General features: G+C 39.0%; 1 protein-coding gene across 1 annotated transcript; it reads right to left on the bottom strand.

The window, feature by feature from the left end:
* Positions 1 to 13: 13 nt before the first annotated feature.
* LOC137333693 (putative ATP-dependent RNA helicase TDRD12) lies at positions 14 to 17,663 on the bottom strand. Its single transcript, XM_067997989.1, has 8 exons — positions 17,504 to 17,663; positions 16,735 to 16,871; positions 14,209 to 14,328; positions 12,121 to 12,176; positions 11,647 to 11,732; positions 9,620 to 9,833; positions 8,677 to 8,860; positions 14 to 335 (listed from the first exon to the last, which is right to left on the bottom strand). Exons 1-8 carry the CDS (start codon positions 17,573 to 17,575, stop codon positions 218 to 220), a joined length of 987 nt encoding a protein of 328 aa, XP_067854090.1. The 5' UTR covers positions 17,576 to 17,663; the 3' UTR covers positions 14 to 217.
* Positions 17,664 to 18,421: the final 758 nt, after the last annotated feature.

The raw sequence follows: 18,421 nt of genomic DNA, 5'->3' as shown, positions 1-18,421 counted from the left end.
CCTGCTGCCCAGTTGGGATCAGTGTACTCAGCACAGAGCTAGGATCAGACTTGGGACTTTCCTGTTCATGGCTCAGCTATTCAATGGATAAACACCCCTGTCCATCCCAGAAGCAAACAATAAATTTTAAATGAAGGTGAACTGTACTTGTTTTTTTTAAAACAGTAAAACCTCAACCAAAATTGAGTTTATACTATGTATTAGCCCTGGAACTGAATTACAACATAGTAATAAATACAATAAATACATAACTTGCAGAAGCTGGTATTTCATCACATGTCTGCATTACGGTGAAGAAGTTCCTGTCCATTCTCATTTCATCACAGAGGTGAAACCTAAGTTTAAAAAGGAATGTTAATTTTTCTGTTTAGTGGGGGTGGGTGAGAAGTGAACAATACCTGGCAGCAGATTCAACCAAATTCCTACCCTGATAATTGCAAATGAAAAAAAGACAAGAGAGCAAGGTGAAGAGGACAGTAAACTTTAAGAGATCAGACAGGTTATAGATTGGACAGGTAACTATTGGATGAAATTTAACAAAGAAATGTGAGGGAATTCATTTTGGGACAGAAATGAGGGGGTAATATTCACAAAATGGTATAACTTTTAAAGGAGAGAAACAGAGAGACTTGGGGATTCTAATACATAAATCTTTAAAAGTCAGGGGAACAAGTCGATAAAGTTGTTAAAAAACATGGGACTCTCCAAGGTTTTAGAAAAAAGGTAGCCATGATGTGGAGATGCCGGTGATGGACTGGGGTTGACAATTGTAAACAATTTTACAACACCAAGTTATAGTCCAACGATTTTATTTGAAATCTACAAGCTTTCGGAGGCTTCCTCCTTCCTCAGGTAAATGTCCACATTTACCTGAGGAAGGAGGAAGCCTCCGAAAGCTTGTAGATTTCAAATAAAATCGTTGGGACTATAACTTGGTGTTGTAAAATTGTTTACAATTAGAAAAAAGGGGCACAGAGTACAAAGCAAAGAGGTAATGCTCAACCTACACAAATCATTGGTTAAACTGCTGGTGGAATACCGTGTTCAGATTACGATGCCCTACTAGGAGAGGGTGCAAAAGAGATTTACTAAGATGATACCAGAAATGAGAAACTTTAGTTATATGGGGAGACTATTGAAACTGAGGCTCCTTCCACTGGAACAGAGAAGGCTAACAGGAGATAGAAGTGTTCAAAATTATGAGGGGTTTTGAAAAGGTAATTAGGGAAAAGCCATTTTCACTGGTCAGTGAGAAATTTATGCTCTCAAGTTGATAATTAAGATCAATACTAAATGAACAATGGCAAAGGTTAGGAGAATTTTTATTAATGCAGAAAGTTATTTTCCTATCAGGAACAGTGGAGAAACCAAAATCAATAACAGTTTTTAAGAGAAAAATGGAATATTTGACCAAGAAAATTTTAAGGGTATGGGAATTTTTTTTTTAAAAAGCATACACTTTCAAAATTCAACACTATTGTGTAAAACAAAACTCAAATTAGTGTGAAAACATCTCGTGTATAGCTTTGCTTTATGCACCTTCTGACATTTATAGGGCACCAGTGAATTTCCCATGGCACTGCTCACAGTACATCTGAGGATGATATTTTAAGAAGAGGTTATGAAGGCAATTTTATTTATTAAAAGGACAGTACTGGGAATAGAATTGATAGATATTAAGTTTGGAGCAATTTGTTAAATGAAGGGAATGCATTTTATTCATGCTTATTTTAAGATTGGTGGAAAAGGGCATTCATCTATTTATTTGAAGACTGGGGCAATCACCCATATTTTGTTAATAATTAGAAAATAAGCAATTTAATAGCAGACACCTGTGAAGACACACACCACTTTTTTTTTGGGGGGGAGGGGGTGGGGGTGGGTGGAAGGATCTAGCCAGGGCCGCAGTTGTGGATAGGTATCCAGTCGGGAACAGAGGCCAGATCGTGCAGGGAAAGTACAGTGGGAGGCATTGGTACATAGCACCACCTAGCTTTTGAAGGACAGAAAATTAAGTATATATAGATTACATCTTAAAATATCAAGGCATGACAGTACAGAATCATAGAAAGGTTACAGCACAGAAGGGGCCATTGAGTCCATGCTGGCTTTGTGCAAGAGCAATCCAGCTAGTCCCATGCCCCCGCCCTAACCCGGAGCCCTGCAAATTTTTTCCTTTCAAGTACTTATCCAGTTCCCTTTTGAAGGCCATGATTGAATCTGCCTCCACCATCCCTTATGGCAGTGCATTCCAGATCCCAACCACTCACTGTGTAAAAACGTTTTTCCTCATGTCACCTTTGGTTCTTTTGTCAATCACATTAAATCTATGTCCTTTGATTCTTGACCCTCCACCAATGGGAACAGTTTCTCTCTATCTACCCTGTCTAGACCCTTCATGATTTTGAATACCTCTATCAAATCTCCTCTCTGTTCCAAGGGGAGCTTCTCCAGTCTATCCTCATAACTAAAGTCCCTCATCCCTGGAATCATTCTAGTAAATCACTTCTGCACTCTCTCTCTCAGGCCTTCACATATTTCCTAAAGTGCAGTGCCCACAACTTGACAATACTTCAGTTGTGGTCAAACCAGTGTTTTATAAAAACTTCCTTGACTTCCTTACTTTTGTACTCTATGCTTCTATTTACAAAGCCCAGGATCCCGTATGCTTTTTTTGACCACTTTCTCAACCTGCCCTGCCACCTTCAACAATCTGTGTACATATACCCCCAGATCTCTCTATTCCTTTACCTCTTTTAGAATTGTGCCCTTTAGTTTATATTGCCTCTCCTCATTCTTCCTACTGAAATGTATCACCTCACATTTTTCTGCATTAAATTTCATCTGCCACATGTTTGCCCATGCCACCAGCCTGTCTATCCTCTTGAAGTCTATCACTATCCTCTCACTGTTCACTACACTTCCAAGTTTTGTGTCATCCGCAAATTTGGAAATTGTGCCCTGAACAGCAAATCCAAGTCATTAATATATATCAAGAAAAGCAGTGGTCCTAGTACCGACCTCTGGGGAATACCACTGTACACCTCCCACCAGTCCGAAAAACAACCGTTCATCACTACTCTTTGCTTCATGTCACTTAGCCAACTCTGTATCCATGCTGCTACTGCCCCCTTATTTCATGGGCTTCAATCTTGATGGCAAGCCTATTATGCGGCACTTTATCAGAACCCCTTTTGAAAGCCCATATATACATCAACTGCATTGCCCTCATCTCCTCTCTCTGTTAGCTCATCAGGTTAGTTGAACACGATTTGCCTTTAACAAATCCGTGCTGGCTTTCCCTAATCAATCCACACTTGTCCAAGTGACTGCTAATTCTGTCCCGGATTATCGTTTCTAAAAGTTTCCCCACCACTGAGGTTAAACTGACTGGCCTATAGTTGCTGGATTTATCCTTAGGCCCTTTCTTGAACAATGGTATTATATTTGCAATTCTCTAGTCCTCTGGCACCACCCCTATGTCTAAGGATGATTGGAAGATTATGGCCAGTGCCTCCGCAATTTTCCCCCTTACTTCCCTCAGCAACCTAGCATGCATCCCATGCGGACCGGGTGACTTATCTACTTGAAGTACTGCTAGCCTTTCTAGTACCTCCTTTTTATCAATTTTTAGCCCATCCAGTATCTCAACTATATCTTCCTTTACTGAGACTCTAGAAGCATCTTCTTCCTTGGTAAAGACAGATGCAAAGTACTCATTTCGTACCTCAGCTATGCCCTCTGCCTCTGGGAGTAGATCTCCTATTTGGTCCCTGATCAGCCCCACCCCTCTTATGACCAGTTTACTGTTCACATGCCCATTGAAGACTTTTGGATTCCCTTTTATGTTGGCCACCAGTCTATTCTCATACTCTCTCTTTGCCCCTCATTTCCTTTTCCACTTTCCCTCTGAACTTTCGATATTCAGCCTAGTTCTCACTTGTGTTATGAACTTGACATGTATCATACGCCCCTTTTTCCTGCTTCATTTTACTCTTTTGGTAAAAAGTTAAAAACAGTGGATGTCCAAAGGGACTGAGGGGTTCAGGTACATCGATCATTGAAGTGTCATGAACAGGTGCAGAAAATAATCAAGGCAGCTAATGGAATGTTGGCCTTTCTATCTAGAGGACTAGAGTACAAGGGGGCAGAAGTTATGCTGCAGCTATACAAAACCCTGGTTAGACCGCACCTGGAGTACTGTGAGCAGTTCTGGGCACCACACATTCGGAAGGACATATTGGCCTTGGAGAGTGCGCAGTGTCGGTTTACCAGAATGATATCCGGACTTCAAGGGTTAAGTTACGAGGAGAGATTACACAAATTGGGGTTGTCTTCTCTAGAGTTTCGAAGGTTAAGGGGTGATCTGATCAAAGTTTATAAGATATTAAGGGGAACAGATAGGGTGGATAAAGAGAAACTATTTCTGCCGGTTGGGGATTTTAGGAGTAGGGGGCACAGTCTAAAAACTAGAGCCAGACCTTTCAGGAGCGAGATTAGAAAACATTTCTACACACAAAGGGTGGTAGAAGTTTGGAACTCTTTTCCACAAACGGCAATTGATACTAGCTCAATTGCTAAATTTAAATGTGAGATAGATAGCTTTTTGGCAACCAAAGGTATTAAGGGATATGGGCCAAAGGCAGGTATATGGAGTTAGATCACAGATCAGCCATGATCTTATCAAATGGCGGCGCAGGCACGAGGGGCTGAATGGCCGACTCCTGTTCCTATGTTTCTATGTCATCCAGGGAGCTCTGGCTTTAGTTGCCCTACCTTTCTCCCTCGTGTGAATGTATCTAGACTGTGCCCGAATCATCATCTCCTTAAAGGCTGCCCATTGTTCATTTACAGTTTTGCCTGCCCATTTTTTATCTCAATTTACCCGTGCCAGATCTGTTCTCATCCCATTGAAATTGGCCCTCCTCCAATTGAGTATTTTTACTTTAGAGTGGTTCATGTCCTTTTCCACAGCTATTCTAAACTTATGATACTACAATCGCTGTTCCCTAAAGGATCCCCCAATGACACTTGCTCTACTTGGCCCGCCTCATTCCCCAGAACCAAATCCAGCAATGCCTCCTTCCTCGTTGGGCTGGAAACGTACTGATCAAGAAAGTTCTCCTGAACACACACTTCAAAAATTCCTCCCCCTCTTTGCCCCTTATACTACTATCCCAGTCGATATTAGGATAATTGAAGTCCCCCGTTATCAGTACTCTATGACTTTTGCACCTCTCTGTAATTTCCCTGCAAACTGGCTCCTCCATATCCTTCCCACAAGTTGGTGGCCTATAGAATTTAGCCAAGTGTAATGGCACGTCTATTGTTTCTTAACTCTAACCAAATAGATTCTGTCCTTGACCCCTCCAGGGCATCCTCTCTCTATCACTGCAATATTCTCCTTGTATTCAGGAATATTTAATACCCAATCCTGTCCTTTTTTGAGCGAGGTCTCCATTATCACCACATCATATTCCCATGTGGCTATTTGTGCCTGCAGCTCACCAACCTTGTTGATCACGTTTCGTGCGTTTACACACACATACACTGCAAACCAATCTGAGACTTCCTTGTACTCTTAGTCTGATCCCATTTAATACTGTACTATTTCTAATTTTAGTGCTATCTTTCTCTCCCAATCCTTTGTGCACCTTGTTTCTCCTTTCCAATGCTACATCCTGGTGCCTATCCCCCTGCCTGGATGACAGACAAATCACTAGACATGAAGTAAACATGATAGAAACAGGCAGTCAAAAAAACCACACGCACGCGTCTATGGTTTTGCTCACAGTTACTTGGAAGTAATGGTATTTCTTATTTTATTTGTGTTTCTTAAACAAGCTGAGAAATTTTGCATGACCATTTCTGGAACAACAGGTGATTTTGTAATTTTTTGAAAAAAATCAACAGCAAGATCCTGTGGAGCGATTAAGAATAGCAGGTATTACTGTTACAGCATTACCCTTGCATTTCAATAGACTGGAAATGAGAGCACGTTACCAACTGAAGTCATTACTCAAGATGAGATGGAAGATACACTGTTACAACTATAGAGATGTTCATGTTATGCAGGGGATAACACCAGAGTCACTGATTTATAGTGACTGACTAAGTTAAATTCCATTTTTATTAAATGGTATTGAGGGTTTTTTTTTAAACAGGTGCTTGGGGGAAAGAATTTCATGTCCAATAAAAAAAAACTGTAAATGGGAAGCATTTATCTTTTATATTTATATTCTTTTGCTCAAGTATTTTTCTCTTGCAAGTTTTAAGGCTGAGAATACAAAGTAGATAGTACGCACGATATTCCAGTTGGAGTTATTTAGGCCGAGTTCCCGCCGGCTTTTTCAGTGCAATCCGGCCGAATCAGCGCAAAACATTGCGGAATTTCGATTTACACTGGGAACAATTAGAGTTTCTGCGATGTTTTGCGCTGGCTCAAAAAAAAAAATCGCAGCCATGAAACTGCCCATGCCCCCCCAATCGAACCAATGAAGATGGCAAGTTTCCGCCAACTGCACCTGTCTGTGGCCGTTCGAGAAGGGTCTTAAAATTAAGGTAGTTTTCTTCGGCTCAGAGGCACTAGTAGGCATGTTTTAAACATTTTTAAAATCTTAGAATATTTTATTCACTAAGAATAAAATGAAAGTAGTAAATGCTTCAGTATACTTTTTTTTAAAAGTCATTTTCACATTTAAAATCAGGTTACTTACAAGTGGAGGACTAATCACTTATTAAAAATGATTATTGTTTGTGATAAACCCATTTTCAGCTGTATTAAAACAACTGCACCAGGTTACCACTCTTAAATACATCAATGAATTTTTTTTATTGCAAAAAAAAAACGATTACGCTCTTACGCTGCTGGACTGCGCTAATTCATGGAATATTTTACATTTGAGATTATGCAAGTGCATTTTAGCGGAAACTCCCAATAAAATCCCCAGCCAACGGAATTTTCGGGCGCAATTTGCAGCCAATTGTGCCCAAAGTGGAAATTCAGGGCCCTAGTATTTAGCAGTGTTGGGGAGGTTTTGCTGCACTGGGTATTATCCTGTGGTTTGTAGTGTTCCACTGAAATCTTGTCATAACTTAAGAGCTGAATTGCTCTGAAACAGTCTGATGCTAATGTGTTAACCCTAGAAACAAATTACCAATAAAATACAAGCTCTGCAAAGGCTGTAGTTGGGCTTTGACTACAAGTCTCATATTCTCAAATCACATTCAACACCTGGTTCACTGCAGTCTTTCCATTCCTGCGAGGTAGCTAAAATGAATCACGAGTTTACAGAAAGTGTCGGTCAATGGAGATAACCGCCACTACTGGCAACAAGTAGTTTCCACTAGGTCCCTTTAATGCAACTGAGATATTTTTCAGGATCCAGTAATGATTACAGTAATTGGAAAGGTCCCACAAAATTTTCAACAAACCCTGAAATCCAAGGCATCACACTGTTCTGAAAAGTAAGTTTAAAAAAATAATTCTCCCAAAAAAGATATTTGACATGCAGAGTTCCTCAAAAAGGTTTGATGACAAACTTTTACGGCTAGAATTTCCTCTAATACATTTATCCCATAGGAAAAGTAACAGTCTGAACATTCTATTTTTTTTTAAAAATTGAATAGCCACTGAAATTTTTAGGTAGGGCAATTCCACCTTAGATTATTTTTGTAAGTTCCTTCATTAAATTGCAAAGATTTATCTTACTGCTGCATGCTATTTTTCATTAATCAGACAATGACCATTCACCTTCAGGTCTTGTAGCTATCATAGGTCAATTATACAACCTGAAAGGATTTGGTAGGGTGGGTGGGGGAAAAAAAGATGATGAACACGATCATAGGGATAGTCATAAGGAAATCCATCTAGAAGTTACTACATTAAGCTACAATCTATAAGTACTTGTTGGTAACTTGCAAAACTACACATATGCCACCAGCAGTTGAAATGAATGGAGGATGGGTTCTTAAGTCTCTTGCATGGTACAAAAGGTTTAAATTTAATGTGGTGGGAGACTGTGTAAATCACTGAGGACAAGGGTAATGGACAAGTTGGATTTAGTGCAGAACAGGACACAGGCAGCGAGTCTTGAATGAGTGGAAATTTATTGAGGGAGGAGGATGGGACCTACGTGAGTATCCAGGAAAGAAGCGTTTACGGCAAAAAACAAATACAATGGTTCCCATGTTTCTAATGTTCAGTTGGAGAACATTTTCACTCACCTACAACTTAATATCATGGATTGTCATGGGATCAAGGGAAGTGGCGACGAGATGGAGGTGGGTAGCATCAACATACATATAGTAGCTGACAACATATCATTTAACTTATTGTGAGCAATGCAATGGAATATCTATTATAATAAAAACGTCACATGCATGAATTTCCTCTGCACCACACTGGTACAAATGTCACACTTGAAGAAAGTAAAAACCCTATCAATTAGACTTAATAATGAAGAAGCACACACCTACAACTAGCAACAGAATAATACACTATGTTTTACAAAGGATAATGTCCCATCCTTATAAAACAGTACATCATCTGTTTTACCATGAGCAGCATCGGGGGGGGGGGGGGATGCACAATATACATTTTCATAAAGCATATAACTCCAATGCAATTATTCTTCTTGGCAGAGGAAAGCTGAATTGAAATATACATTCACATACCTCGTTTTCTTGTAATCTGATTGTTTTTCCAAAGGACAAAGGGAAAAAGTTCTAAGTGGATCTACTGAATTTCTGAAGTATAATGATGCAGGTTTCTTGCTACATTGTTCATTCACATTTTCCCTGGATATGCTCCTTTCTTGGGGTTGTAGACATTGAGCAACTGGCTCTTGGCCAGCAGAACCTACAGGAACAGTTAGAAAGTCCAAACATATTTAATTCATAATAAGAAACAAGATAAACTTACCATGGAACTCCAAAATATCAGAAGGGAGAGTTCCTTCATATAAATTGTAACAAGCTAGAGTCCACTGCCATTTCAAACAGTGCTGTCACTGCTAATATCAAATTATTTAAAACTATATGTTTTGACCTATTGTGACCTAACGGAAACAGGGTGCCCCTGGATTCCAGTATTCATCCATGGTGCTTTTAAATCTAGTGCAACAGAGAGGGAAAGGGAACTTGTCTTTTTGACAGTGCCATTGAGGAAAAAAGCCTGCAAGAGACGATGACTCCTCCACTAATTATTAAAACAAGGAAAATATAAGCCTTTATATCACTGAGAAAGGCAGGTGAACACAAGTCCATGCCTCATACTAGTCCATCTATGAGATGTCTGGTGTCATACCACACCAGTTACCAAGGACCTGGTATTGCAAGTAGACAATGTAATATTCAAGTGATAAGCATTAACGAATAAAGTGCACATACCATGTGACCAGTGAAAAATTTTTATAACAAGTGAAGCTGTACAACCTACACAATTAGTACCTGTACTAAAAATGCATATTCTATGACTTCAAGCAAAAAGACATTTAGAAATTTCTTACAATTGATGAAATGACAATTTTTAAAAAATGTTACTATAAAACTTCTGGAATTGAGACAGAAGGTATGAAAAACACAAGTGTACCAGAACAGTCAAGGAGACTGGTCTCACCTTGGTTTAGTATTGTAAATGCAGTCCCTTGCACAATTTCAGACCAAAGAGCTAACGCTGCATGACCAACAGTCTTCTTAACTGGTACTACTTTCTTCAGGCACGGTACTGAAGAGACTTCTGATGATGAATTCAGGCTTTTCATCAGATTTTGTTTTTTTGGTGAAATGTAACATGCAAATAATTTTGCGACTAAATCATCATTCAGACACACCTATAAAAAGGAAAATTCTTAAGATCTAGCCCAAAAGAAATAAACTTGAATTTCAAAGGAATTCAGATTACAATCATTGCAAAAGGCATGAAAAATAAATAGCTACTAATACAGCAAATCCTGATCAAAGTCATATTTGGGATGAAATGTAGCTCATTATTAAAATTAGTGCGTAGGGCATGCACTTCCTATCCACAAATCTTCCAGGATTTAAGATTTTGGTTACACTGTCAGCATTTCCAATTCAATGTCAACTATTGTGATACATTTGCAACTCTCCACCACTAGTGGAATTGTAGTACCTCCATCTCCTGCCTTCCAACTACCACCACTGGTGGCACCATGGCACAATATCACTTCAGTCATCTTTGTGGTCTGTTCTCAAAAAAAAATCCAAAACCTCACTGATGTTTTAAATTATATTATCTGTGTTCTAAGAAGTAATAATATTTTTTTTTAAAAAATGTCAAATTTAAGGAGTTGCTGTGAAGCATTAATTATAAAGCAAAAGATTTAGTGGTATAAGAACTATGTGCTGTAGAATGTGAAAAATAAGGATGAGTCAAACTTAGTGTTTTTTGTTCTTGTTTTGTGAAGATAAGGAATGTCAATGCCATGTCTTGCACTCATCAAGCACACTTAGGTCATTGCAAACCTAGTTTAGATGCAGAGTAAAGCTCCTATTTTGCCAAAATAATGTGCCTTCACACCAACTAGCATTTTCATAATAGACCAGAGTGACACTATCAACATTCATCCTGGTGCCACATACTGTCAAATTATGGAGTTTTATTCTGTGAGCATTCAATCCTAGACTAAGGCAGCCAAATTAATTTAGTTTAGGACCCTTACACCTCACCGAGAGAAGATTTACATGTCAAGAGTCCAGGATGTCCCAGAATTATGACAGGTTTTCCAACTCAGTGAAACATTTTACCCCAAATTACATTAATTTTGTGACTTTTCCTCCCCAATCCCAATGGATTAAGAGAGTGAAAATAATTTTTTAAAAGTCTATTTTCTGTGCAATGTCTATTTGAAACCAATCTAAACCAGTCATCAGTTATTGAACAGCCAGTATGGTGGACAAATACTGCTTGAATAAGCTATTTCAACTGAGGTACGGTACCCACCACTTAGGCCTAGACAGCCACTTATATTGGGCAAATGGCGCTAACCATACAATGTCACTGCTTAAAACGTATTAAGAGGGCCGATTATTTCTGGCAATTTAAGCAGAGTAATTTTTTGCCTCAGCCGCTTGCACCTCGTTAATGTGCAATTACCACCAAGTCCTTTAATGCTTCTTTATTTAAGGACAAGAACTCTTCCAAATATGCAACAGCAGCATCACCGCCTCCAGTCCTCCCCTGGAACCATTAGAACTCCTGAGAGCCCATCTTGCTGGCTTGTTGAGCTCATCATTGCAGGGAATAATGCACCTTGTCGTCCTGCCAGCTCCAGGATCTTGGTTGTCAGGTACGCAAGGACACAGGCCCTTATGCTTTCACACAGGCTTTAGAAGGAGGTGACTACTCTTAAAATTTCTCAGTTACAGCATCCACTACGTATAGGGGGCAAATTGCATTGACACCAATGCACCTGTTATAAATGGTGAAGACTATAATTGCAAGTGGAAGAGTGATGCAATTTCAGCATTTACAAAACAAAAAATGAAATAAAAGATTCCAATTATTATAATTGAGGTAAGGTATAATCAACTGCTTGTCCATAATTATTTCCTTTAATTAGTACATCCTACTTTTTTGTTTTTTTTAATTATTGCACAACTATTTGTATAAAGTAAGTTTACCTTTTCATCATTCAGAGTGAGATATAATTGAACTGCAAAGGTATCCCCAGCAATGCCTTGTAATTTTGCCTCAACAACTTCAGATTCTGTTACAGACAAAAAGAAATATTATACTAGGAAGTAAGGAAACCATCATGATTTAAAACTATCCACATTGTATAATGCACCAGAGATGTAAAGCCCAACCTGATTTTTCAATCTACATTTTCTACCACGCTCAGGTCCCTTGTTTCTTAGTAAAATGTTAGCTATTATACATTTCAAAGTTGAAAAAAATCCAGTTTTGTGGACTGAGATATGGATAATTGGCATAAAGGCCATTATGGAATAACTTTTTAAAACACCATCTGAATACAAAATTTGCTTGTATCGGATCATCAACTTTTAACAGAATACACAATTACAATGCATGCTCAATTTCATCTAAGGATCTTAATGCTCATAGTTTTAGGAGGGAAAAGAGAAAAACATTACCTCGAGACATTTTCTGGAAATACTGTACTGCAGCACTATCCCATCTTCTTGCTGGGCTGTAAAGTCACAAAAAAATAGCAATTTGCATTTTTATGAAAAGAACATGAGCCAAAATATAGGAAACAGAAAAAAGATTTTAGAAAAAAATCTCAAAGCCAATTTCCTGACAGGTTTTTTGACATGGTGTTGCATTTTAGAAATAATGTGTAAATAGTTTATGAAAACATTTTAGTATAATGGAGTACATTAATTGCTATAGATTGAGAAGATTCAAATTGTGCAAAAACAACATTTTAAAGATTATGCTGGATTAACAAAAGGTGGTGAGAATTGTTGTCTCCCAAAAACATGGCAAATCCATACCATAAAAGTCATTCACCAATTTAAATTGTCTGATTATGGTAGCATGATGTTTAGAAAGAGGAAATTAGCTCCATGTATGGAAGATGCCGCATAATCTTTGGAAAGGGGATATCATTCCTTATATGGACTAAATTCAGGCAGAAACAAATCAGTCCCGCTGCTTTCAGTTTTCCCACTCTTCCGCTGCCTTCTCTGATCAAAACCATAACCCCTGCCCATTTCCATGGGGGGGGGGGGGGGGGGGGGGAGGTGGAGTGAGCCAATGAGATAACATTTTGCGTAGATTCCAGGCTAAACACAGCTCTTCTCCAACTTTTCACAGCATCAGCACCTCCAAATTGCTTCCGCTTTCTCAGCTCCCCCTACTGCATCTCATCCCCTCCTGCTCAGTACCACAATACTACTTCAGTATTCCAGTCAAGTCCAAAGCACTAGCTGCCATATAAAATAATTAGCTCCTCTTTGAAAGTATCACGGTACTACCGTTTATTTTTTGAACACATCAGATATTGTCCCCATTGCACTGCTCATGTTTAACCCAGAGCACAGATGTAGTAGTTAGCATTCTAAGCTGGAGAGCAGAGTACAACAATAGGCTCGAAGCCGAACACAGTGAAGAAGGAGGAAGGGTGTGGAGTGTGGGCCAGAATTTTAAAATTAAAATTGATATACTTCAAGAACAATTAAGGATTTACCCATTTAATAACTTAAACACAAAGATGGGGCAAGGGGGTGGCAGGAAGCCAACTACAGCGAGGAACAGGTCTCACTTGTTTAACAGTACTACGAACTCAGCAAATTATGATGGCACATGCTCAAAAGAATTCCCACCCAGTCCCATTTTTAATTAGAAGATGTTTTTCTTTGTGCAAAGAATGGGAATTGAGAGACTGAAACATTGGTGTACTTTGGGAGTTGGCTACTTGGCTTTAGCCTCTTCACTGACGCCCTTAGGGAAGTAGTGAAAAACAAGCCCCAAGCTTCTAATAGAGGGACAGGCCTCCAAACAAAATTACTGACAAAAGACATTTCAAACTCAAAAATCAACTGCACAGGTCAGCTTGATATGTTCCTATGAATTATTCAATTTTTGCTTTTATGTTAGAAACCTTATTTTGTTTGCTTCTCGTGGATGGGTGGAGGGAGAAGAGGGAGATCTGAAATGTCAATTATCCTTTTCCCTTTACAGGTGCTGACTGATCTGTTTCTTTCTAGAATTTTTTTAATTTTATTTCAGATCTGCGGCATTTGCAGTTTTTCCCTTTATTTTCTCAGTTATTTCACAATGACATGGACAGACTGTTGAGATAACGAGAAGCCAAACAACTGCCAGTCAGGAGCAATTTCCAACATCAATAACAAGCTCTGATTAAACTATTTAGACACTTCCTTATAGGGAAGTCTGAGCAGTGGCCTTAAAACAACAGGCCAAGTTAGCCGATAACGTTACAACCATGCTCCAGACCCTAGACTACTCATAAGCAAGGTCACGAGAGATCAGCTAAATAAACTGAATCGTTAATATTATGCAGGCTATGAACATCTTCCAATAATGGACATCAGCTGGTTTTAAAAAAGGCTCAAAATGGATTAATTAACTGGTTACTACAATTGATCTGCAAGATCTGTGCATTTGGATGCAGGTTTTACCATATCATCAAAGTGTATCTTAACTGTACGTCAAAATGCTTAGATTAATTAACATTTTGCAATGTTCACACTCACCCAATTTTTGCTTTTTCCTCACAAACATCAATATGCAATGTCACTGGCTGTACACCAAACAATGTGAACTTTTTAGCACGGTATGGTAGCTTCCAAAATGTATCAACTGCTCTTCGTACACTGTTTGGGAAAAAAGTGACACATAAGTAACATTTTAATTTAAAACTCAAACTGTGGTTTTAAAGACAATTCACTCACCAAAGGAAACAACAAGTGTCTCAGCAGATGAATATATACCTCTTCTATCTAACTGCACAAAATTAGTGACAATCTTGGACACTACTTCCTCTCAGTGTTCAAAACTAACTTTGGTAGATTAGTAATCTGAATATGTAAACCTGAAAAAGATTTGTATGCCATTTGCAAAAGAAAGTCACCTCTTCGCAATGGTTTTTGGGAGCCTTAAAAAGCCAAATCAGAGGGTGCATTTTGTTTAGATCCTTTATTAGTGATTGACATAGAACAGAAAAAAAAAATTGTTTGACTATTCCCACACAACTTCACTGATTATACCATGCACAGTACAGGCAAATTATCTAACAGGAAAGTCACAAGATTCTATTGCTTTAATAAAGTTTTTGTTCCACACCCGAACTTGCACCATGTATAAAATCACATCACATCCTTTCGCTTCATTCCTTTGCCTCTTCTCCATCAAGTCCTTCTTGATCCCAACACCCACTCATAACTCCTCAGCATTCCTTCTTTCCTGCCATCAACCCTGACTCAATCCCTCAAACAAGCCCATTCTCCACTAGGCCTGTCGTAACACCTAATCTGCCGTGAATATCAACTCCAACTGCACCATCCTCCAAGGAGCATGATGTGGAGATGCCGGTGATGGACTGGGGTGGACAAATGTAAGGAATCTTACAACACCAGGTTATAGTCCAACAGTTTTATTTGAAAATCACAAGCTTTTGGAGCTTACCCCCTTCACTCACTCACCTGACGAAGGAGGTAAGCTCCGAAAGCTTGTGATTTTCAAATAAAACTGTTGGACTATAACCTGGTGTTGTAAGATTCCTTACAAGGAGCATGCTGAGTGAGGTGGTCAGCAAGAGTGGAAATTAACCTCGCAACCCCCTCCCCATCCAGCTCATCCCTTCTACCAAAGTAGATCAAATCACCATTCTGTTCTATATTTCTCTCCAGAACATTTGCTCACTCACGAACAGGGCCCTTGCCATCCACCACCTCATTGCAGATGACAGTAATGACATCCTGGCACTGACAGAAACATGGTTCACAGGTAGAGTGGCTCCTTCCTCCTTAAAGAAGCCTCTTCACCCAGCTGTATTTTTCATCACCTACTCCACCAAACTCACCATGGCCTTCATCTCCAAGTCACACTTGGCCTTTTCCCCTACAGCACCTTCTCCTCCTTCAAGAACCTTATTCTGTTCCATCCATTTCATTTTAAATCCTTGTTGTTTATTGCCACCCTCAAGCCCCATGTTGACTTCCTTTCCGAGATGTCTTCCTTTTTCTCTTCCTTTAGTGATGATGTCCTTGCAATTTCAATCTTTATCTCAACTCCTTTAGCCCCTTCTCAAATTCACTGCCCTCCTGTCCCCTCAGTCTTACTAACAGATTTTTTACTATTTAGGATTAATTTATATTATGTTATTGAAGGGTCAAGTTTAGTTTACTAATGACATTAAAACAAGACTCAACAACAAACGGTTGGAAATATTAATGCACTGTCCTGAGAGGAGTGGAGGGGGAACAAAAAAAAAAGCTAAATAAATATCGACATTGTTAACCAATCCTCAATACCCAGAGCTATAGGAAAGGTCAGAGAACAACCTTTATCCCAATTTCTGGAGAAGCCAATTTAGGACAGCAAGAGTCGACAACAGGAAGAATTTTCCCTCTACATTCCACAAATCCCACTAGTTTCACTATCCTCCCATGGGGGGGGGGGTGGGGAGAAATATTTCCCCTTCTCACCCACAATGTCCCTTCCAAGCTCACTTAAATTCCCAACTCCTTCACCTCTGGCTCTCCACTCAGCAGGACACCTCTGTTACTGTCCACTTGTGTAAATACTACCACGCTGAAGTGTCTTACAAAATACCTTGCTTTGTCATGGTAGCACATCATGGCATTTTACCAGCAGTCACATCACCAATTAGATCTAACTCTACATATTTACTTTTAATTTTAATAGAAAATAGGAGCATTATAAAATCACACTGCCCTTAATTTGCCAATCTCAAAGACCACCGGATGGCTGGTGTGGGAAATGGAAAGTCACACTGGTACTAAAGAGGTGCGCCTGAGGCTGGAGTGGAGTTACTTGTTCAGGAAGAGTACAGGGAGCTTTATACTGTACTTAACGGTGCTAAACTTGACCAGGGAGTGTTTATTCTATTCCCTAGCACTAACATCTGTCACCTTGATGAATACCAAAATCAATTTTAAAAATTGGAATGTTTTATTAATAGACTACTGCTTTCATAAAATATGTGCTTTTTAATCAATCTCAACAGTGTAAGCGTATTGTGCATAGTTAAAACTTACTCCTTTGCTTTCACCAGAATGTGCTTCGCATAATCAACTAAGAAGCACTCTGCAAGATAACTACTTCCACTTGATACTAGAGATTCTAGTATTGCCCTGCACCAGCATCGCAGTTCATGGCAGTAAATAGCACAAATCTGCAACAAAAGACAAACAAAGTCATTACCCAATTAGAAGAGATTAAGTGCCATCATTTTGTACAGGTTACTTAAATAGCTACATATTTAAGCTTAAATTGGTTGGAGTTAAAATAATGCTACTGGAGCTTTATTTATCCCTACTAATTTTGAACAACATTATCCATTCATGAGATTTCAATTGTAAACAATTTTACAACACCAGGTTATAGTCCAGCAATTTTATTTTAAATTCACAAGCTTTCGGAGGCTACCTCCTTCCTCAGGTGAACATGGCAGCCAAGTTTGCATACAGCAAGGCCTTACAAACAGCAAACGAGATGAATGACTAGACAATCAGTTTTGGTGCGTGTTGGGTGATGCAAGAGTTTTAACTAGGACACCAGGAGAATTCTGTTCTTCAAGTAATACCATACTACTACTACTACATCAATTTGAGCAGGCAGACAAGGCCTCAGTTTAACATCTCATCTGAAGACAGCAGCTCTGATATTGTAGCACTCCATCAGTACTGCACTGAATTCTCAGCACAGATCATGCAGCAAAAAATTTACTGGTATGAACATTAAGATTTCCATTTTCTCTTGCTTATAATGTTCTTATCAAAGAGTACTAAAGCAATCAACAATTACCTGCCCTTGTTCCAGAACAGGAAGTTTAATTTCTTCCAGTTCTTCATGACTTCTGTGGTAGAGCTGGTTCATCTTTTCCTCCAATCTTTGATACTGATTTGCATTTTCAGCCAGATCACTGAAGCCACTAGTTATCCTCCCCCAGAAACAGCTAGGATCTTCCACCTAAGAAAACACAAAACTAGTGCACTATTAACTTGCAGTGTACATCTAAAGTTACTAACTTAAAACAAAAAAATGATTTACTGCAAAATAAGCTGACATTGATGTACACCTCAAGCCTGTATTTTTCTCTCACTGGCAGTTTATTTTACCCGTGAGCTAAGTCCATGTTTTACGGTTTTAACAGTTCACCCGAGTTCAGTTTAGCAAAATTACATACTTTAGTATGTGGGGATCACAATCAATGTAGGATGCTGGCACACCACATACATAGTGATGAGATCACATGGCAGATGGCAAGTTTGGCATCAAGTCAGCCAACTGATATCCACCATTTAGTATAAAATACCAGTATTTTGCAATTATGGGGCAAGTCATAATTATTGAAGAGATGGTAGAGACAGATACATAGCACATTGAGCAATTTAAATGTTAGGTAATCCAGGAACTAGTGATCTGGTCAGACATTACATTAAGTACTGTATGCAGTTCTAGTTGCTGAGGCAAAAGGGAGTTCAAAGAAGAGCCACAAGGTCGATCATGTAAGTCAAAGATAAATTATGACAAATGGCTGAAGAAACTTGAGCTTTATGGCCTGGAAAAGTATCTGAGGTGATCTTAGAGGTATACAAAACAGTTGGGGGAACGGACAGGATCAAGAATATTACTTTAAACTAAACTGCGAGAATAGGACAAGGACACACAGGTTCAAACTAATCAAAGACAAATTTAGGACTTATGTCAGGAAATTATTCT

This window comes from Heptranchias perlo, chromosome 16 (assembly GCF_035084215.1).
Source record: "Heptranchias perlo isolate sHepPer1 chromosome 16, sHepPer1.hap1, whole genome shotgun sequence".
NCBI classification, from domain to species: Eukaryota; Metazoa; Chordata; class Chondrichthyes; order Hexanchiformes; family Hexanchidae; genus Heptranchias; species Heptranchias perlo.
The sequence above is the reverse complement of the archived record's forward strand: the minus strand, read 5'-3'. Positions and strand labels throughout refer to the sequence as shown.